A 24,391-nucleotide genomic window follows, 5' to 3' on the forward strand; every position below is an offset into this window, starting at 1 on the left:
TAGGCAGTTTCCTTCTCCTTTTGGACTTCTAGCTGACTCATCATTGGTGCCATGAATCTTCATTTACAACTACCTGTTGGGGAATTCTGTGTGTTATAGTCTCCCAGTTTAGCTCAGCCATTGTAGTGAGATTCCTTGGCTGGGCTACAGACCTGAGTGGCTTTCAGATGCCGATAAGTAGTCATGCACCATGGTGTGATGACTGACATGCCCGTATTCAAAATGAACAGGGCCAGATACTCAAAAGCACCTTCCACGTACTATATGCTATACTGTATGGTCCTTATATTCCGCTAAGTTCAATCAAGATTCTAAGTGGATCACAAACAAAATATCCTTCAGTTAAGGAGAATTACAGAACAAAACTACCTGTTAAACACATAATTTTAAAATGTTTCCTTAATTATCCCTTTAAAATATCTTTCTCAGTAAACCAAAAAAGTCTTTAGAGCCCCCTCCCCCCGGAAAGCATAATACAATGGTATTCTCTGAATGCTGGAAGATAAATTGTTCCAGATCTTCACACCCTGATATAAGGATGACTCCAAAATAGATTTCTTTTGAATACCTTTGATGGAGAATTGAGTTTCAAACTGTGGGTCTGACCTAGCTGAAGAAAACGATGATAGAAAATCTAAATACTTAGACCACTAGAACTTTCTCTATACAATGATTTTTATCATACAAGCAAGTTTGAATTGTAACCTTGAATTAACAGGGAGCCAATGGAGACACTCTTTCATACTTTCTCAAACCATAAGTCAATCTTGTAGCTGTGTTCTGCAAAAATTGTAACTTTTAGCAGCTTTTTAATAAGACTTCCAGACAATTAGCTACAATAATCCAAATATGGAAGAAAACCTGGCTGTGCCAGTGTTCTGAAATTGTCAGGGTAGAGTTTAGAGTGAATTGCTATTAGTTGCTGTAATCTGAAAAAAAATATTTTTAGACAGAACCTTCACATGTAACTTAAAAGATAAACTGGAGTCTGTTATAGCTTCCAGTACTTTAGAGTGGTCCTCAATATGAAATGTCTTGTCTGTTTCCAGTACAAAATGCTTCAGTAACAGCGACTCGTATGCTCCAAACCATACAACTTTGGTCTTTAATCTGTTCCATTTCAGAAAGTTAGCCCTAGCCCAGAAATCAGTTTTAATAACAGTCTCCTTTAAGAAGGACAAAGAATCTACGACTTTTTTCCCCCAAGCTTCACATAATAGAAGAATATCATTGGCATACGAATAAACCATCACTTCCAAAGTAGACAACACACTTCCCATTCTACTACATGAAAAAGTGCCCTATATGCAAATATTCAGTGGCACTACCTTAAATGGTCTTACAGACCACCTTGGCACTGTTTATGTATTTAAAAAAAAAAAACATTTATAACTCGCAGTATCTGAAATTCTCCGAGGACAAGCAGGCTGCTTGTTCTCACGACTGGGTGACGTCCGCGGCAGCCCCCACCAACCGGAAATAAGCTTCGCGGGACGGTCGACACGCAGGGCACGCCCACCGCGCATGCGCGGCCGTCTTCCCGCCCGTGCGCGACCGCTCCCGCCAGTTACTTTTTTTCCGCGACTGAGAGAGTTGTGTTTTCCCCTCTCTCTCGTTTCAGCCGCCGGATTTTTTCGACCGCGTTTACGCGGATCGTCGCTTTTGGCCTGTTCGGCCTCTTCTTCTTCTTCTTTCTTTTTTATTAAAAAAAAAAAAAAAAAAAAAAAAAGAATTTTGCGCGTGTGGAGCACGCGCTCCTTCTTTTCCCTCGCTTTCTAGCGGGGACGCCTCGTTGCGGCCTAGTGGCCGCTCGGTCGGTTTCAGTTTTCGTGGTGTGATTTTAGCCACCATTGCCGACTTTGACTTCGCCGACGCGATTTTTCCGTCGATGTCCTCGAAGGTCCCGAGTGGATTTAAAAAGTGTGGTCGCTGCGGCCGGCCGATCTCGCAGACCGACACCCACGCTTGGTGCCTCCAGTGCCTCGGGCCGGAGCACAATCTCAAGTCGTGTGTTTTGTGTCTCGGTCTCCGGAAACGGACTCAGGTTGCGAGGCAAGTTCTGCGGGACCGTCTTTTTGGAACTTGCGCCGGCCCCTCGACGTCGACCTCGACGGCATCGGTATCGAAGACCGGTTCTTCGGTACCGGTATCGATGCCCGAGACATCGGCACCGATGGCAGCGACCCCAGGAGAACAGGTCCCGTCGGCCCGCCGGTCCGCCGGCGAGAGTGGGGTAGAGAGACCGCGTGGGCAGTCGGCCCCGGTCACTCCCTCAACTCGTGAGCCACGGGACCGAACCCTGTCGGACCCGGTACCCCGAGACCGAGGGGGATCGACCTCCTCCTCCTCCATGCCCTCCGGCACCGGTGACGTGCACCGGAAAAAAGACAAGAAGCGCCGTCACCGGGAGCCCTCGGTGCACCCTGAAGAGGAGTCGACGCCGAAGCGTCATCGCAGAGAGGAGAGATCTCCGTCGGTGGTGGAGGTACCGACGCGTCGGGGTTCCGGCACCTCGGTGCCGTCTCCTGGCCCCCAGCAGCTTCCGGCACCGACACCCTTACCGGCCCCACCGCCTTTCCCGGCAGCGGGCCTGGACGAGTGCCTCAGAGCCATCCTTCCGGGGATCCTGGAAGGGCTGATGCGCCAGGCTGTGCCGGCGCCGGGGGTGCTTGCGCCCTCGGCGCCGATGACTGTGGCGCCGGCGAGCTCTAGCCCGGCGCCGGGGCAGTCGACACCGCCGCCGCTTGCGGTGCCGGTCTCGACAGCCACGCAGGTGGAGTCCCCGTCGACGTCGATGGAGGGAGCTCCGTCCCCGCCGGCGCGGGAGTCCACCGCTCGACGACACCGAGACCTCGGTGCCTCGACGTCGAGCCGGGCCCGGTACCGGACGCAGCTACATGAGCTAATGTCCGATACCGAGGATGAGGACTCGTGGGGGGAAGAGGAGGACCCGAGATATTTCTCCTCAGAGGAGTCTACGGGCCTTCCCTCGGACCCCATGCCGTCACCGGAGAGGAAGCTCTCACCTCCTGAGAGTCTCTCCTTTGCCTCCTTTGTGCGGGATATGTCTATAAGCATTCCCTTTCCCGTGGTCTCTGTGGAAGAGCCGAGGGCCGAGATGCTCGAGGTCCTCGACTATCCATCACCACCTAGAGAGTCCTCCACGGTACCGCTGCACAATGTCCTGAAGGAGACGCTGCTCCGGAACTGGGTGCGACCACTAACTAATCCCACCATTCCCAAGAAAGCAGAGTCCCAGTACAGGATCCACTCTGACCCAGAGCTCATGCGGCCCCAGTTGCCCCATGACTCAGCGGTCGTGGATTCTGCTCTCAAGAGGGCACGGAGTTCGAGGGATACCGCCTCGGCGCCCCCGGGGCGGGAGTCTCGCACTCTGGACTCATTTGGGAGGAAGGCCTACCAATCCTCCATGCTCGTGACCCGCATCCAATCTTACCTGCTCTATATGAGCATCCACATGCGGACCAATGTGCAACAGCTGGCGGACCTGGTCGATAAGCTCCCGCCGGAGCAGTCCAGGCCTTATCAGGAGGTGGTCAGGCAGCTGAAGGCGTGCAGAAAGTTCCTGTCCAGGGGGATTTTTGACACCTGTGACGTGGCATCTCGTGCTGCGGCCCAAGGTATAGTGATGCGCAGGCTCTCATGGCTGCGTGCCTCTGACCTGGACAACCGCACCCAGCAGAGACTGGCTGACGTCCCTTGCCGGGGGGATAACATTTTCGGTGAGAAGGTCGAGCAGTTGGTGGACCAACTGCATCAGCGGGAAACCGCTCTCGACAAGCTCTCCCACCGGGCGCCTTCAGCACCCGCCCCCACGGGTGGGCGTTTTTCCCGGGCACGGCAGGCTGCACCCTATTCTTTTGCAAAGCGTAGGTACAACCAGCCGGCCCGAAGGCCTCGCCAGGCACAGGGACAGCCCCAGCGCGCTCGTTCTCGTCAACAGCGTGCGCCTAAGCAGCCCCCTGCGCCGCCACAGCAAAAGCCGGGGACGGGCTTTTGACTGGATCCACGGGAACATAGCCGCCCTACAAGTGTCCGTACCGGACGATCTGCCGGTCGGAGGGAGGTTAAAATTTTTTCACCAAAGGTGGCCTCTCATAACCTCCGACCAGTGGGTTCTCCAAATAGTGCGGTGCGGATACGCCCTGAATTTGGCCTCCCTGCCTCCAAATTGTCCTTCGGGAGCTCAGTCTTTCAGCTCCCTTCACAAGCAGGTACTTGCAGAGGAACTCTCCGCCCTTCTCAGCGCCAATGCGGTCGAGCCCGTACCACCCGGGCAGGAAGGGCAGGGATTCTATTCCAGGTACTTCCTTGTGGAAAAGAAAACAGGGGGGATGCGTCCCATCCTAGACCTGAGAGGCCTGAACAAATTCCTGGTCAAAGAAAAGTTCAGGATGCTTTCCTTGGGCACCCTTCTGCCAATGATTCAGAAAAACGATTGGCTATGTTCCCTGGATTTAAAGGACGCATACACTCACATCCCGATACTGCCAGCTCACAGACAGTATCTCAGATTCCGCCTGGGCGCACGGCACTTTCAGTATTGTGTGCTGCCCTTTGGGCTCGCCTCTGCCCCACGAGTGTTTACAAAGTGCCTCGTGGTGGTGGCGGCGTATCTACGCAAGCTGGGAGTGCACGTGTTCCCATATCTCGACGATTGGCTGGTCAAGAGCACCTCGGAGGCAGGAGCCCTCCGGTCCATGCAGTGCACTATTCAACTTCTGGAGCTGCTGGGGTTTGTGATAAATTACCCAAAGTCCCATCTCCAGCCTACTCAGTCTCTGGAATTCATAGGAGCGCTGCTGAATACCCAGACGGCTCAGGCCTACCTTCCCGAAGCGAGGGCTACCAATCTCTTGGCCCTGGCTTCGCAGACCAGAGCGTCTCAGCAGGTCACAGCTCGGCAGATGTTGAGACTTCTGGGTCATATGGCCTCCACAGTTCATGTGACTCCCATGGCTCGTCTTCACATGAGATCTGCTCAATGGACCCTAGCTTCCCAGTGGTTTCAAGCCACCGGGAATCTAGAAGATGTCATCCGCCTCTCCACCAGTTGCCGCACTTCACTGCTCTGGTGGACCATCCGGACCAATTTGACCCTGGGACGTCCATTCCAAATTCCGCAGCCCACGAAAGTGCTGACGACGGATGCATCTCGCCTGGGGTGGGGAGCCCATGTCGATGGGCTCCACACTCAGGGTCTGTGGTCCCTCCAGGAAAAGGATCTGCAGATCAACCTCCTGGAGCTCCGAGCGATCTGGAACGCACTGAAGGCTTTCAGAGATCGGCTGTCCTGTCAAATTATCCAAATTCGGACAGACAATCAGGTTGCAATGTATTACGTCAACAAGCAGGGGGGCACCGGATCTCGCCCCCTGTGCCAGGAGGCCGTCGGGATGTGGCGTTGGGCGTGTCGGTTCGGCATGCTCCTCCAAGCCACGTACCTGGCAGGCGTAAACAACAGTCTGGCCGACAGACTGAGCAGAGTCATGCAACCGCACGAGTGGTCGCTCCATGCCAGAGTGGTACGCAAGATCTTCCGAGCGTGGGGCACCCCCTCGGTGGACCTTTTCGCCTCTCAGACCAACCACAAGCTGCCTCTGTTCTGTTCCAGACTTCAGGCACACGGCAGGCTAGCGTCGGATGCCTTTCTCCTCCATTGGGGGACCGGCCTCCTGTATGCTTATCCTCCCATACCTTTGGTGGGGAAGACCTTACTGAAGCTCAAGCAAGACCGCGGCACCATGATTCTGATCGCGCCCTTTTGGCCCCGCCAGATCTGGTTCCCTCTTCTTCTGGAGTTGTCCTCCGAAGAACCGTGGAGATTGGAGTGTTTTCCGACTCTCATTTCACAGAACGACGGAGCGTTGCTGCACCCCAACCTCCAGTCTCTGGCTCTCACGGCCTGGATGTTGAGGGCGTAGACTTCACTGCGTTGGGTCTGTCTGAGGGTGTCTCCCGGGTCTTGCTTGCCTCTAGGAAGGATTCCACTAAAAAGAGTTACTTTTTCAAGTGGAGGAGGTTTGTCGTGTGGTGTGAGAGCATGGCCCTAGAACCTCGTTCTTGCCCTGCACAGAACCTGCTTGAATACCTTCTGCACTTATCAGAGTCTGGCCTCAAGACCAACTCAGTAAGGAATCACCTTAGTGCGATTAGTGCTTACCATTATCGTGTGGAAGGAAAAGCCATCTCTGGAGAGCCTTTAGTCGTTCGATTCATGAGAGGCTTGCTTTTGTCAAAGCCCCCTATCAAGCCTCCTGTTGTGTCATGGGATCTCAACGTCGTCCTCACCCAGCTGATGAAACCTCCTTTTGAGCCACTGAATACCTGCCATCTGAAGTACTTGACCTGGAAGGTCATTTTCTTGGTGGCAGTTACTTCAGCTCGTAGGGTCAGTGAGCTTCAAGCCCTAGTAGCTCATGCTCCATATACCAAATTTCATCACAACAGAGTAGTGCTCCGCACCCACCCAAAGTTCCTGCCGAAGGTGGTGTCGGAGTTCCATCTTAACCAGTCAATTGTCTTGCCAACATTCTTCCCCAGGCCGCATACCCGCCCTGCTGAACGTCAGTTGCACACATTGGACTGCAAGAGAGCATTGGCCTTCTACTTGGAGCGGACACAGCCCCACAGACAGTCCGCCCAATTGTTTGTTTCTTTCGACCCTAACAGGCTAGGGGTCGCTGTCGGGAAACGCACCATCTCCAATTGGCTAGCAGATTGCATTTCCTTCACTTACGCCCAGGCTGGGCTGACTCTTGAGGGTCATGTCACGGCTCATAGTGTTAGAGCCATGGCAGCGTCAGTGGCCCACTTGAAGTCAGCCACTATTGAAGAGATTTGCAAGGCTGCGACGTGGTCATCTGTCCACACATTCACATCACATTACTGCCTCCAGCAGGATACCCGACGCGACAGTCGGTTCGGGCAGTCGGTGCTGCAGAATCTGTTTGGGGTGTAAATCCAACTCCACCCTCCAGGACCCGAATTTATTCTGGTCAGGCTGCACTCTCAGTTAGTTGTTCTTCGTAGGTCAATTTCTGTTGTTTCCTCGCCGTTGCGAGGTTCAATTGACCTGGGTTCTTGTTTTGAGTGAGCCTGAGAGCTAGGGATACCCCAGTCGTGAGAACAAGCAGCCTGCTTGTCCTCGGAGAAAGGGTATGATACATACCTGTAGCAGTTGTTCTCCGAGGACAGCAGGCTGATTGTTCTCACCTTCCCTCCCTCCTCCCCTTTGGAGTTGTGTATTTCATATTTTTTGCTAGTCATTCAACTGGCGGGAGCGGTCGCGCACGGGCGGGAAGACGGCCGCGCATGCGCGGTGGGCGTGCCCTGCGTGTCGACCGTCCCGCGAAGCTTATTTCCGGTTGGTGGGGGCTGCCGCGGACGTCACCCAGTCGTGAGAACAATCAGCCTGCTGTCCTCGGAGAACAACTGCTACAGGTATGTATCATACCCTTTCTAGCTGGGGAACAATATAAACATATAATCTTTTAATACCTAAAATTTAAACAAACAGATGGTACGATAGACTATCATATTTCAGAATTTTCAAGTGCTTCTGTCAAAATTCAACATAAGAATAGCCATACTGGGTCAGACCAGTGGTCCATCTAGCCCGGTATCCTGCTTCCAGCTATGGCCAATCCAGGTCACAAGTACCTGGCAGAAACCCAGTCAGTAACAACATTCCGTGCTACCAATCTCTGGGCAAGCAGTGACTTCCCCATGTCTTTCTCAATAGCAGACTATGGACTTTTCCTCCAGAAACTTATCCAAACCTTATACGCTAACCGCTGTTACCACATTCTCCGGTAATGAGTTCCAGAGCTTAACTATTCTTTGAGTGAAAAAATATTTCTTCCTGTTTTGTTTTAAAAGTATTTCCATGCAATTTAATTGAGTGTCTCCTGGTCTTTGTACTTTTTGAATAAATGAAAAATCGATTCACCTCCACTTTCTCCACACCACTCAGGATGTTATAGGTCTCAATTTATTTTGATTTATTTATTTCTGAATTTATACCCCACATTTTCTTGCCTACTGGTAGGTTCAATGTGGCTTACAGTCATCCAAGAGTACAATAGGTTGTAAGTATTAATGTTCTGAGAGGATTATAAGCTGATTGCCTTGTGGTTTACAGTTATTACAATGAACGTTTTATGTGACTTAGAGCCGTCTAGATTGACGCAGGCTTGGTTCAGTTCTGTCCATTTTTGTGATGATGAAGTGTATATCTGTGATCTTCATGTCTACGTTGAATTGTCTGAATAGGTGGGCTTTCAGTTGCTTTTGAAAGGATGGATAGTTGTCCACAACTTTTATATTTTTTTGGTAGAGTGTTCCATAGTATGGTGAATATATATGAGAGAAGTTGGTGGTGTGTGTGGATTTGTATTTTAGGCCCTGTCATCTAGGGAAGTAGAGGGTGAGGTATGACCTCACGCTTTTGGTTGCATTCCAAATTGGAAGGTCTATTAGTCTGGTCATGTAACCCGGTGAGAGGCCAAAGATTATTCAGTAGGTCAAAGAGCAGATTTTGAAGGATATGCATGCTTTGATGGATACCCAGTGGTGTTTTTGGAGTAAAGGTCTAGTGCTGTTGAATCATTTTTTTTCCAAACATGAGTCTAGCTGCTGTATTTTGTGCCATTCCTAATTTCTTTAGGATTTGGTCCTTGCATCCAGCGTAAATTCCATTGCAGTAGTTGGCGTGGGCAAGAACCATGGTTTGGAGAAGGATGCAAAACACGTCTCTTGGAAAGTAGTATTTTATATGTTTCAGTTTCCACGTTGAGTGGAACATTTTCTTTGTGGTGTTCGCTGCCTTGTTATTGAGGTTGCGATCTATTGTGATTCCTAGTATTTTTAGGTTGTTCTACTATTGAAAGTGATGATCCCATGGCGTTGATGTTGGTATAGCGTTCGGTGTTAGGAGATGATAATATTAAGCAGGGTGTTTTTTTTCCTCTCTTCAGTTTATTTGAAGGCTAATGCCAGGGGATGTATTATCCTTTCGCACCGAGGATATATCTCCAAATGTTGCCCGGGAGGGAAAGGTTAGGACAGCTGTTGTACTTGGTGATTCGATCATTAGGCATATAGATAGCTGGGTGGCTGGTGGACGTGAGGATCGCCTGGTGACTTGCCTGCCTGGTGCGAAGGTGGCGGACCTCACGTGTCACCTAGATAGGATTCTAGATAGTGCTGGGGAGGAGTCCGCTGTCTTGGTACATGTGGGTACCAATGACATAGGAAAATGTGGGAGAGAGGTTCTGGAAGCAAAATTTAGGCTCTTAGGTAGAAAGCTGAAATCCAGATCCTCCAGGGTAGCATTTTCTGAAATGCTACCTGTGCCACGCGCAGGGCCCAAGAGACAGGCAGAGCTCCAGAGTCTCAATGCGTGGATGAGACGATGGTGCAGGGAGGAGGGCTTTAGATTTGTTAGGAACTGGGCAACATTCTGGGGAAGGGGGAGCCTATTCCGAAAGGATGGGCTCCATCTTAACCAGAGTGGGACCAGGCTGCTGGCATCGGCGTTTAAGAAGGAGATAGAGCAGCTTTTAAACTAGAAATGGGGGGAAGGCCGACAGTCGCTCAAAAGAGCATGGTTCGGGATAAGGTATCTTTCAAAGATATCACCATAACAGGGAAGATAGAGTATCCTGATAGTGAGGTTGCAAAAGAGATTGTAGTAGATCGGGTATCTTTAAATAACAATAAAAATCAGACAAAAGATTGCCAATTAATACTGTCAAGTACTAAGCATGATGTACTTAGGAACAACAAACATAGTTTGAAATGTCTATATGCGAATGCCAGGAGCCTAAGAAATAAGATGGGGGAGTTAGAATATATTGCACTAAATGAAAAATTAGATATAATAGGCATCTCTGAGACCTGGTGGAAGGAGGATAACCAGTGGGACACTGTCATACCGGGGTACAAATTATATCGTAGTGATAGGGTGAATCGGATTGGTGGAGGGGTAGCATTGTATATTAACGAGAGCCTTGAATCAAATAGATTGAAAATTCTGCAGGAAGCAAAACACTCCTTGGAATCACTGTGGATTGAAATTCCATGTGCAAAGGGGAAAAGGATAGTGATAGGAGTGTACTACCGTCCGCCTGGCCAGGACGAACAGACGGATGCGGAAATGTTAAAGGAAATCAGGGACGCAAACAAACTGGGCAACACAATAATAATGGGGGATTTCAATTACCCGCATATAGACTGGGTTAATGTAACATCTGTACACGCAAGGGACATAAGATTTCTTGATGAAATCAAGGACAGCTTCATGGAACAGCTAGTTCAGGAGCCGACAAGAGAAGGAAAAATACTAGACTTAGTCCTTAGTGGTGCTCATGATCTAGTGCAGGGGGTAACGATACGAGGGCCGCTTGATAACAGTGATCATAATATGATCGGTTTTGATATTGGCATTGAAGGAAGTGAAACTAGGAAATCAAGTACGCTAGCGTTTAACTATAGAAAAGGTGATTACGACAAAATGAGAAAAATGGTGAAAAAAAGACTGAAAGGAGCAGCTCGCAGAGTAAAAAACTTGCATCAGGCGTGGATGCTGTTTAAAAACACCATCCTGGAGGTTCAGGACAAATATATTCCACGTATTAGAAAAAAGGGAAAAAAGACTAAACGTCAGCCGGCGTGGCTAAACAGTAAGATAAAGGAAATCATTAGAGCCAAAAAACAATCCTTCAGAAAGTGGAGAAGAGAACCAACTGAAAGTAACAGGATAGATCATAAGGAATGCCAAGCCAAATGCAAAGCGGAGATAAGGAGGGCAAAAAAGGACTTTGAGAAGAAATTAGCGTTGGAAGCAAAAATACATAGTAAAAACTTTTTTAGATACATTAAAAGCAGGAAACCGGCCAAAGAGTCGGTTGGGCCGCTGGACGAAAATGGTGTTAAAGGGGCGATCAAGGAGGACAAAGCCGTAGCGGAGAAATTAAATGAATTCTTTGCTTCGGTCTTCACCGAGGAGGATTTGGGGGGGACACCGGTGCCGGAAAGAATATTTGAAGCGGGGGAGTCAGAGAAACTAAACAAATTCTCTGTAACCTTGGAGGATGTAATGGGTCAGTTCAGCAAGCTGAAGAGTAGTAAATCACCGGGACCTGATGGTATTCATCCCAGAGTATTAATAGAACTAAAAAATGAACTTGCGGAGCTACTGTTAGAAATATGCAATCTGTCCCTAAAATCGAGTGTAATACCGGAAGACTGGAGGGTAGCCAATGTTACTCCGATTTTTAAGAAAGGTTCCAGAGGAGATCCGGGAAATTATAGACCGGTGAGTCTGACGTCGGTGCCGGGCAAGATGGTGGAGGCTATTATTAAGAATAAAATTGCAGAGCATATACAAAAACATGGACTGATGAGACAAAGTCAGCACGGATTTAGTGAAGGGAAGTCTTGCCTCACCAATCTAATGCATTTTTTTGAGGGGGTAAGCAAACATGTGGACAATGGGGAGCCGGTTGATATTGTATATCTGGATTTTCAGAAGGCGTTTGACAAAGTGCCGCACGAAAGACTCCTGAAGAAATTGCAGAGTCATGGAATCGGAGGTAGGGTATTATTATGGATTAAGAACTGGTTGAAAGATAGGAAGCAGAGAGTAGGATTGCGTGGCCAGTATTCTCAGTGGAGGAGGGTAGTTAGTGGGGTCCCGCAGGGGTCTGTGCTGGGTCCGTTGCTTTTTAATGTATTTATAAATGACCTAGAGATGGGAATAACTAGTGAGGTAATTAAATTCGCCGATGACACAAAATTATTCAGGGTCGTCAAGTCGCAGGAGGAATGTGAACGATTACAGGAGGACCTTGCGAGACTGGGAGAATGGGCGTGCAAGTGGCAGATGAAGTTCAATGTTGACAAGTGCAAAGTGATGCATGTGGGTAAGAGGAACCCGAATTATAGCTACGTCTTGCAAGGTTCCGCGTTAGGAGTTACGGATCAAGAAAGGGATCTGGGTGTCGTCGTCGATGATACGCTGAAACCTTCTGCTCAGTGTGCTGCTGCGGCTAGGAAAGCGAATAGAATGTTGGGTGTTATTAGGAAGGGTATGGAGTCCAGGTGTGCGGATGTTATAATGCCGTTGTATCGCTCCATGGTGCGACCGCAGCTGGAGTATTGTGTTCAGTACTGGTCTCCGTATCTCAAAAAAGATATAGTAGAATTGGAAAAGGTACAGCGAAGGGCGACGAAAATGATAGTGGGGATGGGACGACTTTCCTATGAAGAGAGGCTGAGAAGGCTAGGGCTTTTCAGCTTGGAGAAGAGACGGCTGAGGGGAGATATGATAGAAGTGTATAAAATAATGAGTGGAATGGATCGGGTGGATGTGAAGCGACTGTTCACGCTGTCCAAAAATACTAGGACTAGAGGGCATGAGTTGAAGCTACAGTGTGGTAAATTTAAAACGAATCGGAGAAAATTTTTCTTCACCCAACGTGTAATTAGACTCTGGAATTCATTGCCGGAGAACGTGGTACGGGCGGTTAGCTTGACGGAGTTTAAAAAGGGGTTAGATAGATTCCTAAAGGACAAGTCCATAGACCGCTATTAAATGGACTGGAAAAATTCCTCATTTTTAGGTATAACTTGTCTGGAATGTTTTTACGTTTGGGGAGCGTGCCAGGTGCCCTTGACCTGGATTGGCCACTGTCGGTGACAGGATGCTGGGCTAGATGGACCTTTGGTCTTTCCCAGTATGGCACTACTTATGTACTTATGTACTTATGTACTTATTCCATTATATTTATGCCGTTTGATTCTGGAGGTGATTTCGGTTGTCAGTTTTCAAAGGAATATAGATTGCTATGTCATTGATGAAGGGGTTGAAGCTATGATTGGATAAAGGACTTTGTGCTGGGGACTAGTATTAGGTTAAATAGTATTGGTGAGAGTGGTGAACCCTGTGGGATTCTGCACTCTGCTTTCCGTGGTGGGGGGAGATCTGAGTTTGATTTTAATTGATAGGATCTGGTGGTCAGAAAACCTTTGAACCATTCAAATACTCTTCCTCCAATTTCAGATGTGTCGAGTATTATTTATAGGATTTGGTGGTCGACCTTCACGAATGCACTGGACATGTCAATCTGAAGTAATAGGATGTTTTTATCTATTGAGATTTCTTGTTTGAATTTAGCCAAGAGTATAATCAACATTATTTCTGTACTGTTTTGAGACCTGAATCCTGATTGAGACTTGTGTAATAATGAGAATTTGTTGATGAAGTCGCTTAGCTAGTTGACCACTATGCCTTCCATTATTTTGGTCATTAGTGGTATGGATTCTACTGATCTATAGTTTTGAGATATCTTCAGCGTCTTTCTTGCTGTCTTTAGGAATTGGTGTCAGCAGTATTTTACCCTTCTCCATTGGGAAGTGGCCTTCATGTTTGGTTGTGTGAATGAGAATTGATGAAGCCTACTGGGGATTGTCAGAGCTTGCAGTTGGCAGCCCTCTGCTAAAGGAAAAATAGAACAGGAGAAACCTCTACGATGAATCGACTCAGTACACAAGGAGTAGAGGCTGACCACAGACTAGACCAACTCGGGAGATAATGTGGATGAAAATACTTTATTGATTGTTCAAGGGACCCGACATGGTCCATTTTTTGACGCCCAAGGGCGTCTGCCTCGGGTCACAAAAGGTATTCACATAGCACATATGTGAAGCAGATTTGTGAACAAGGGTGAGCTCTATAAAATTCTAATTGAGTTTCCTGCACACATCAAATTGATGGAGAAAGAACAGCAGCATGAAAGCAGGAACCTTTCCTTTCCCCATCAATTTCGCTCTGAACAATAGCCATTTTTGTCCTGATGTAAAATGAACACATTCAAAGAAAGACAGAAGATGTAGTCCATGACTTGCTTCAGATTAGACATTGAGGTGAACTTGTGAACATTAAGGAGGTTTATAGACAGAACGGCGGCAACCTGTAACTTTTTCCACCGAATCTGAAATAATACTCATTTCCTGCCACAAGGGGACCTGCTTGTGTCCTGCATTTCCCCCTTTCTGTGCTGCATTAGCTTGTCCTGTAATCTCAGTGGAGGCTATTGGGCAGACCTGTGTGATGCTATTGTTCTCATATCATTCTCACTCCATTCTGCTGCAACACTGCATGTATCAAACATTTATTCCACTGGTGAGGAAACTGACAATGCAGCAACAGGTGTGATTTTGTCAAAAGTTTCCAGATTACAACAGCAGGCCAACCAGAGCCTGTAATTTTAATTTTTCAAAGCTGTTGAAATCCAGCTCCAATAGGACAAATGCACTTTAGGCTGAATTCTGTAATGGGCCTTTTTAAATAAACAACATAGGTGCAACCCTTTTATAATTTGGCCTTCTGATCACCACCTGGAGAGGGGGTGAAAACGGTCCAGGTGGATCAGATCTATTACCAACATGCATAGGATCGCCCCTTCAAGCACATAGCACCAGGAAAAGTTCAGCTAAGGAACTTAACAAGAAGAGGACTTGAAACAGCAGAAAGGGACTTTTTGCTTTTACAAAGCCTAGAATAAGAAGTTGATACAGGTCTTTTCCATTTTGTGTGTATGGCGTTCACTGTTTTTTGTATAATTAGGAGCGCTGGTAGCATCTGTCATTCAATGACAGCTAAGTGATATGAACTGTGCACCTGGGTTGCCTGTGAGATTTGTAAGGATTGATCTGATGAAGCCTGAGCTCCTACTTGTTCCCAGTTCCACCCAGTTCCAACCACTAGAATGAAGGGGGTGGAGACCACCCACTGCACTGTTAGCACTTAGGGCCCTGTTTACTAAGCAGCTTATAGGCACGTTAACATTTTTAATGCATGTTAACCACGTACATGCCTACAATATCCCTATAGGCGCCTACATGGTTAGCGCACGTGCTAAGTGTAGGCGTGCTAAAAACACTAATGCACCTTAGTAAACAGGGCCCTTAGCCTGTTAAAGCTTTTTCTTTTTTTTTTCTTGTTCTGATTCATCACAGCTTTATATTTTTGTGTGTTTTGGGACAGTTTGGAAAATCACAATAACAGCTACAGATTTGTAACTTACTTTTGGTTAAGTTGTTGGGTCTGCTAGTATTTTGTATCTCCTGCTATAGGCACAGTCATTAAAAAAAAAAAAAAAAGCCTGCTAGGGCCCCAGGTGAAGGTAGTTTACTGAGACTGAGCACTACTGCTGTGGAAAAAAATGAATTTTAAAAAGTGATTTTTAATTGTTCTCTAATTACTATAGGTCACTATTCAGCAGTGGTATTTAAATGTATACATATTATGCAGTCACACTATGCCAGTGTTGTACAGTTAGTTTAGGCCTCGTACAACTTATCTGCACAATGGCTGAATGTCACTGCTGTCCAGATAATGTTGCAGCCACCTTTGTGCTGCCCTTCCTCTGTCCTTTTGCTAATACTCTGTGGGTAGTATATGGCTATCTAGATGGATTTTCAGTCCCATACTATCCATTTTTTTTTGTTACATTTGTACCCCGCGCTTTCCCACTCATGGCAGGCTCAATGCGGCAGGCAATGGAGGGTTAAGTGACTTGCCCAGAGTCACAAGGAGCTGCCTGTGCCGGGAATTGTACTCAGTTCCTCAGTTCCCCAGGACCAAAGTCCACCACCCTAACCACTAGGCCACTCCTCCACTGTTGCTACTATTTGAGATTCTACATGGAATGTTGCTATTCCAATAGCAACATTCCATGTAGAAGTCGGCCCTTGCAGATCACCAATGTGGCCGCGCAGGCTTCTGCTTCTGTGAGTCTGACGTCCTGCACGTACGTGCAGGACGTCAGACTCACAGAAACAGAAGCCTGCGCAGCCTTCTACATGGAATGTTGCTAGTGGAATAGCAACATTCCATGTAGAATCTCCAATAGTATCTATTTTATTTTTGTTACATTTGTACCCTGCGCTTTCCCACTCATGGCAGGCTCAATGCGGCTTACATGGGGCAATGGAGGGTTAAGTGACTTGCCCAGAGTCACAAGGAGCTGCCTGTGCCTGCAGTGGGAATTGAACTCAGTTCCCCAGGACCAAAGTCCACCACCCTAACTACTAGGCCACTCCTCCTCCACTGTTGCTACTATTTGAGATTCTACATGGAATGTTGCTATTCCACTAGCAACGTTCCATGTAGAAGTCGGCCCTTGTAGATCACCAATGTGGCCGCGCAGGCTTCTGCTTCTGTGAGTCTGACGTCCTGCACGTACGTGCAGGACGTCAGACTCACAGAAACAGAAGCCTGCGCAGCCTTCTACATGGAATGGTGCTAGTGGAATAGCAACAATCCATGTAGAATCTCCAATAGTAGCAACATTCCATGTAGAATCTCCAATAGTAGCAACATTCCATGTAGAATCTCCAATAGTATCTATTTAATTTTTGTTACATTTGTACCCTGCGCTTTCCCACTCATGGCAGGCTCAATGCGGCTTACATGGGGCAATGGAGGGTTAAGTGACTTGCCCAGAGTCACAAGGAGCTGCCTGTGCCTGAAGTTCCCCAGGACCAAAGTCCACCACCCTAACCACGCCACTCCTCCACTCAAATTCAAGCTCAAATTTGAGCTGAAGATTCACAGATAGACTTTCACTGGCAGCTGATGAATGTATAACTTGTCTAACTTGTTTTCAATATTGGCCTATATATTTTGTGGTCAAGATTACAGAGAGGTGATGCAATTTGCGTGTTCACCAGCTAACTACCACCTATCCCATTTGCTGATGTGTAATTATGTATATTGGACAAATGAAGCGCAAGAGGAATTAGATCCCTGGTGGAATAAATACTGCATATCATACTGTACCATTCAATATGCATTTATGTCATATGATTAGAACAGGGGTTCTCAACCAGTCCTCGGGACACACCTAGCTAGTCAGGTCTTCAGGATATCCACCATGAATATAAATTTGCATGCAGTACCTCCATTTTATGCAGATCTATCTCATGCAGAGTCATGGTGGATATCCTGAAAACCTGACTGGCTGGGTGTATCCCGACGACTGGGTTGAAAATCCCTGGACTAGAGGGAATGATAGCTTTCAGTCATTTGTGGGTGTTGTCCGCCTTACATTTATTTGCAGCTTTGCATCTTGTGTGGTATTTGCACATCCTCACCATGTGAAGTGACAACCATCTTGTCCCCTCTGTCCCCCTATTGTATGTGCATTGACATGTTCTGAATGTTGGTATCACTCCTTGTATTTAATGACAAAGGGTTCTCCAGGTCTTATTCTTTGCAGTGTCCGGCAATCTCATCTGTCTGCAGGTACATGTGGACTCAGGAATTTTCATGCTTTCCCCTCCTCCTGCAGGCAGATAAACTGATGACTCATTGCATGCTCAAATCTTATGTTCCTCTCACTGTTAACCAGTTCTAAAGTGTCTAATGAGTTGTTGATATATTTCTTGATTCCAGAGTCATTGTTTTTCTCCTTCTGTTTCCGTAAGGCTCTTTCCACAGGCTCAACACTATTCTTGCCTGGGTAGGCTACCATCTAAAAACTAACAAGACATTCCATGCAGCAATAATGGAGCCTATTTAATTATATATTTAGGGCTTCAGATTTTAGACTCTTACACAAAATTCAAGGTACCAAAACTTAGAATAAAAGCCAGAGCCACCTTCTTTTGTAGCTGCCGCTGACATAGTTTATATAGCGATAACATCTAAGATATCAGAAGCTGACTAATGCCCTTGTAAGAGAAACAAAAGGTCCAGGAGGAGCCGAGAAGTGTCCAGAAAGTGACCATGTGTAAAACTATAGCCTCAACAGTGTTTTCTAGTCCTATTAATAACTTTCTCCATGAGTAAGCAGAATGAATCATCACACAAGTGGATGGTTTGATCCAGTGGCACAGTTTGTCCCAGAAATAGTGGGATTGGGGAATCGTTCATGAAATCCACCCTGTTTTGCACAGGTCACAGTGTGAAAGGAAGAATGTTGGGAAGGGGGGAGAGGGGGCAGGTCTTATTCTTGTTGAGCAGAGAGAGCCTCACAGAAAAGGGTCTATACATGCAGATCCTGTGTGAGAGTTGCATTTGTTTTTTCAACTGCTGTGTTACACTTTGTTCTGTTGTCTTCTCACTTGTTTCACTGTTGTGCTTTTTTTCGTTTTGTTTTGTCTCTCTTACCAAAAAGCCACAGCCCCGGAGTCCTGTCCGATAAAAATTGAGGAATAGGTAGGAAAAGTAAAGCCCTACTCTAGCTAAAGGAACATAACTATTTGGGATTTTTTTTTCTTTGCTTTCTCCTTAATTACCTTGCCTATGGTTTGAAAATGAAGCTTGAACAAAACAGACAATTTCAAACAGATAAAATACATTTAAGGAGTGTGTGTGTGCGTGCGCGTGCAGATGTTTGCTTACTGTGCAAGGAGAATAAGTATAGTATGTTATACCAATGAAATATCTACATCACCACTGCAGCATTGACTTGTTCTGCATTCTGTATAATTCTGTGTCCTGGTATGGAAAACCCTGTCAGAGAAGTCGGTAGACAGGGTGAGGCAAAAGAACCCCCAAAAAACCTAAGAGTTGTTTTTGTTTCTCAGCAACTGCTTTGAATTTCAAAGAGAAATTTTACATACATACATGCATCAGACATGTGTTTGATGACCTTAAAGTTTCTAAACAGGTAGAAAAAGTGGTAGTCATAGCTAGAAGGATGCTTGGGTGCATAAGGAAGGAAATGACCAGTAGGAACAAAGCGGTGATAGTGCCCTTGTATAAGTCTCTGGTGAGGCCCCATTTAGAGTACTGTGTGCAATTCTGGAGACCGCATCTACAGAAAGATATAAACAGGATGGAGTCGGTCCAGAGGGCAGCTAAAAATTTGGTAAGCAGTCTTGGACATAAAACATATAGAGACAGGACCTCAACATATATAGGCTGGGAGAGAGATATTTAAATGTACCGGAAGTGAGCCTTTTTCAAATGAAGGAAAACTCTGGAATGAGGGGACATATGATGAAGTTAGGAAGAATCTGAGAAAGTATTAATTCATGGAAAGTATGGTGGAAGCATGGAATGGCCTCCTGGTGGAGGTTGTGGAGACAAGGACTGTGTCAGAATTTAAGAAAGCATGGGACAAACACATGGGATCCCTTAGGAAAGTGAAGAGTTATTGGTTATGGAGGATGGGCAGACTGGATGGGTCATTTGGCCTTTATCTGCAGTCATGTTTCTATATTATTGTTAAACATTTAATTATCTTAACAATGTTAATGTTGGCGGCATTTTGGCGTTACTACCTAGCGATTTTTGTGTGTTAAAATTTTTTTTGTGTTAAAAATATTTGAGCTAAAACACATTCAAATAACATCATTCAAAAGATACAATTAACAATGTGTCGGAATTTTGCAGTCACTGTGAATTCTCAGTATCCACCCCCAGCTTTAACACAGGCCTTCAGTCACTTTGGGAAGTTCTTAACAGCCTTGTCTATCAGTCCCTGTCGCAGGCTGTCCCAGATCATCTGCAGTGCTTCCTTGAGTGCAGCTTTGGGTGGCACATGTGATAGGCCTCCAACATTTCCCCTCAGACAAAAGTCTGTCATTGTGACAACATTAACAGTAAGATGGTACCCTTTTTTTTTTTTTTTTTTAATAATGGCAGTGCAAACATTTTTCAATGTGCAAAAATGGCTGGGTGGTCACACTAAAAAGTCTGCAACTTCACCATGTTTAAAGATAATCTCACTCCATTGGCACATAAATGTAGATAGTAACAGCAAATAAAGCTGTAACATTGTACGCTGAGGAAACAGCAAAAAAAAAAAAACTCTAGGGAGTTACTTTTTTTTGCCTCACCCTGTAGAAAATGTGAATAAACAATAACCTATTGAAAAGCCTTTGACTGTTTTGTTGCACATGTATATGTATGCCTGTCAACACATGCATACTTGGAGAGGTGTGTGTGTGTGTGTGTGAATGAATGAATGTATGCTTATTTTTGTTGATTATGGATATGATCTGTTGGACAACTCTTGTCACAAGAGAGAAATATAGTTAAAAGGAAAAATGTGAATTTGGAGTGATCCTAGGCAAATGTGAGGACAGAGTGGTTTGTTATTGCCATTTTCCAGTTTAAACCTTAGTGCAAAAACACAAATCATCTGCACTCCCCTTTCAGAAATTGCTTCCTGGAGCAGACAAGATCTTGTCACCTCTTGGGAGAGAGGAGGATGAGGAAGACACTACAGAAATGGGATACTTTTATGCTAATGTTCTAGTAATTTCAGGAATGTTCTTCAGAAAATCCAAAAGCTGGATGAAGACACCAGTAAATAGATTTTTGCATTTGTACCTTGTCTTCCAAGCTTTACTGTTGCTTTTAAAAATAAAACAGTCTAGATACCGGCTGCTCGTAATGCTCTGAACCTGTGCTTTTCTGTTCTGCAGGATTCCAGCCATTGAAAGACAATGCCACAGATCAGAGGAACAAGCAACACTACCAGCACCTGTCCATGACCAGCATTACCATGGAGGAAAGCGAGGAGCCACACTGCACGATAAGGTCTCTGGCTGTCTGAAGACTTGTAAACTGCAGCTTCCCCCCCCCCCCCCCCCCCCCCCAATCACCTGTGGCTTTCTTCTTACTGCCATGCAGAGGAAGTGGGTGACTTGGCAGATTTACTTCTTCCCCATCTCTGGGATATACTGGAATGAATTTGTGACTTGGGAACCCTTGTTCCTTTAACATGCTGGAAAGTATATCCTCCTATCAGTAAAACTTCAGTATGCATGCAACAGCAAATTTAACTGTAAGCGTTACTGTTCACATGAAGCCTGTAACTCCCAACTTCTCCTGGCACGGTGCAGTTACTAAAAAAAAAAAAAGTTGATGTCCAGGGATAAGCATCCTCATTCAAAGTTACTTCAGGAAAAAGAACCTAGATAATCTGATCTGCAGAGCCCCTCTTGTGGGCTGGATAATTGGCATATGAGCTGGAGTTGCTCTGTCACGTGCAATGAATTGCTTTTAGGTTGTCAGCATTGTATTTGCGTTATATCCCCTTCCCTACCTTCAAGAGCTTCATAACTACTGCTTTACTGGCCTCAGCATAGCAGAAATTTCACCAGTGTCATATGAGCATGATTCTTACAGAAGTAATGGAGAAAGACTGGAGAATAGATGACCACAGATAGCATAAGGGTGACGAGTGCTAATCCCAGTCTCCTTTTTTTTTTCTGACCATATGTTCTAAAGACTCAGTGTTAAAAAGATCCTTACAGCGAGTACCTGTATGCATCCTGCAGCTATTTTAACTAAAAAAAAAAAAAAAAAGAGAGGCCAAGAATATGGTCGCAACAGAGTGGAAACGAAGACACTTTTGGGATGGTCAGCCCTGTGTTAAATTGCTGCTGTTCATGTGGAGCCCGTCTCCACTTGGGCTTTCAAAGTTGATACCATCAAGATCTGCACCCATACTTTTGTAAACTCTGGGAGCTGCAGTTCTTGTAGCAGTATTCCAAATATCATCCTATTGGTACATTTTGACTGTGATGTCATAAATACTGTGTCCTATATGTACCAGTCGACAAGCTGCCTCTTTATTGTATATAGGCTGTGATGCTGTTCTATGCGTTGTTGCTCTAGGGAGTTCAGAAGAGTAGCTGCAAGGTAGATAACTGAAGTTTCAGGTAGTGATTATGATGTATGGTTTTGGTACTTGCCACATGACTCCATAAACATTATTCGCTGCAGTATTGATACATTTTTTAAAAATAGGCATGGATGTCAGGTGGGGATGAGAGTCAAAAGGGAAATAAGAATTTGCATATGTATCCTGTTCCTAGTTCTTTGGTCATGGGGAGGGGGGAAAAGGGATACATAGACAACAGCTAGAGGGTTTGGTTTTGAGTGAAAGTCCTCTGCTCTTTCTCTTTTACTTACCATGCCTTGTACTTGCTCACACACTTATATATCCTTTAACCTACAGCTATGCAAACCACAGCAACCCTCAAACATAGCCTCTGAACATGAATTATTTATACTCCGTTCAAGTGTGCCCATTGATGATCATATGCCTGTCCAGCCTTTTTCTCTAAGCAACGTGTGTGTTTTCTTGCCCAGGACTATGAATGTTTTCATTTGTTTCCAAATGTTATTTCACTTCAAGCTGCTTCTGTGGGACCTATTTCCATCTCTTTCCCCATCCCCTGAATAAGATTGTACTCTATATACTGAAAATCAGAGAGTTGTGCAGCTAAGCAATAAGTTATCCTCACAAGAGTCCAGGCAACATCTACATCATGGACGAGATAGAAGAGCGTTGTCTCATTGTTCTCTAGCCTGGCTTGCAGAGGATGTATCAAGGACCAACTTTCCGTTAATTGTGTAGTTCTTAGCATGAAAGTTCAATAGATTGTGTTAACAAGAGAGCCTACTCATAGCTTGTGTCCTTGCTGTTGGGAGAAATGCTGTGAATTCCCGTGAAATCATGAGTCTTCCAGTCTGCTAGTGAATTTGACAGTATCTGCCTGGAATGAGAGCTTTCAACAGTCTCAAAGCCTCCTCCAGGACCACCACAAAGTCTCTTATCTTTTTTTTTTTTTCTTCGATGATCAGTTTCTGCAGGATGGACCTAAGCATGCTGATCACCCTGTTCAATTAAAGCTGTTTTCCTTTTCCCCAAACCACATGGATCTGTATGTACTTCATTTACTCTTAAACTGAGAAGTTAAAGGAATAATTAGAACCCTGTATCAAAGAATATCAGCACTTAATGACATATGGAAAGAAAATGGATCATATCTTTAAAGAAATACAAAAATTCAGAAAGACTATATGAGAAAGTGATCAAGACATATGCATCGTAAGAAAAAAATGTCCTCTTTTAGGAAAGAAAATTCATTTTGGATATGCTGGAATGTAGTATCTGTATCATTAGAGGATTGTGCGTGTAAGACTGAAATCAAACACTCACACACAGGAAAGACCTATGCAGACAAAGGGGGAGAGGAATTTGGCCACACACACACACACACGGAATTTGGCTCTCCACTGTAGAAAACCTTGAAAAGCATATTGAACATGAAAAAAAGTTTTCACCCACATGGTAAAGGTAAAATGGACAGGCCAAACTGGATTCTGAAATGGAACTGTGCAGGGGATAAGACTTAACAGTTCCTTCAGGGCTCAAGGCTTTTGTTCACCACCTTAGATACAACTGTTTGATGTCCAAGGATTCCACTGCCACCTTCTGCCGCTGAGCTGTTGTATGTGGGAGGCTCTAAGTGAGACTGAGAGGTGCTCTAGACTACCATAGTGGTGATGATTTGACAACTAATTTTTACCACCCAAAAATAGGCTCTCACCTTGTTTTCCTGACTCTGGGTGGCCAAGGTTGCATGATTTCCCTAAGATAAGTAATCTCTTGGATAACTGTACTGCACATGTGTTTTTGGATATATAAATATCTCCATATTTATATGTAAACATTTATGTACATAAATACAAAGCTCTAGATACACAGAACAAAAGAAAAAGAAATAAAATGCAATATTTTATGTATGTAGTTGTTGCTGCATGGATCTACAAAGGAATAAAATTGTTTACAAGGGAAGACTGACAGTGGCTGTGTGTTTTCTGTATAGTTTTTTTTTATTTGTTACATTTGTATCCCACATTTTCCCACCTTTTTGCAGGCTCAATGTGGCTTACATATATCCGTTAACGGCGTTAGCCGATTCTGGTCTGAACAGATGCAAGGTATAACGAATACAAGGTGAAGTTTTGGTAGAATGAGGTACATGTATAGTAGGTATAACTGGGGGGAACTTAGAAAGGGAGAGGAAGAGTCAGGTAATGTCCATTACGGTCTATGGTTACGTTGTGTTGCAGGTATCCAGGTATTTTTGTGTTGTGTCGGTGGGGTATGCTCTTCTGAACAGGTCTGTAGTGCTTTCTGGAAATTTAGGTGGTCGAGCGTAGTTTTTACTGCTTTTGGCAATGCGTTCCATAGTTGTGCACTTAAGTAGGAAAAGCTGGATGCATAGGTGAATTTGTATTTCAGTCCTTTGCTGCTTAGGTAATGGAGGGTTAGGTATGATCGTGCAGATTTTGTGGTGTTTCTGGTTGGCAGGTTGATGAGGTCTGTCATGTATCCCGGTGCCTCGCCGTAAATAATTTTATGAACAGTCGTGCAGATTTTGAAAGTGATACGTTCTTTGATTGGTAGCCAGTGCAGTTTTTCTCGGAGTGGCTTGGCGTTATTAAAACACTTTTTTCCAAGTATAAGCCTGGCTGCTGTGTTTTGGGCGGTCTGAAGTTTCTTTATGATTTGATCCTTGCATCCCGCATAGATTCCATTACAGTAGT

The 24,391-nt window shown here is 45.6% G+C and overlaps 1 protein-coding gene across 6 annotated transcripts in view; it reads left to right on the forward strand.

The window, feature by feature from the left end:
* The window catches only part of RNF157 (ring finger protein 157), a 121,561-nt gene extending 97,877 nt beyond the window's left edge, over positions 1-23,684 (forward strand). For 4 of the 6 annotated variants that reach the window (XM_030208208.1, XM_030208210.1, XM_030208213.1 and 1 more), the window contains 2 exons: positions 20,470-20,584; positions 22,011-23,684. In XM_030208208.1, the coding sequence (XP_030064068.1) occupies positions 20,470-20,584; positions 22,011-22,041 (146 nt within the window). In that variant the 3' untranslated portion in view covers positions 22,042-23,684. Of the gene's footprint in view, positions 1-18,209; positions 18,251-20,469; positions 20,585-22,010 lie in introns of those variants that run through there. The other 2 variants (XM_030208211.1, XM_030208212.1) reach the window with 2 other exon arrangements.
* Positions 23,685-24,391: the final 707 nt, after the last annotated feature.

The sequence above is a fragment of the Microcaecilia unicolor genome, chromosome 6 (genome assembly GCF_901765095.1).
Source record: "Microcaecilia unicolor chromosome 6, aMicUni1.1, whole genome shotgun sequence".
Taxonomy (NCBI): Eukaryota; Metazoa; Chordata; class Amphibia; order Gymnophiona; family Siphonopidae; genus Microcaecilia; species Microcaecilia unicolor.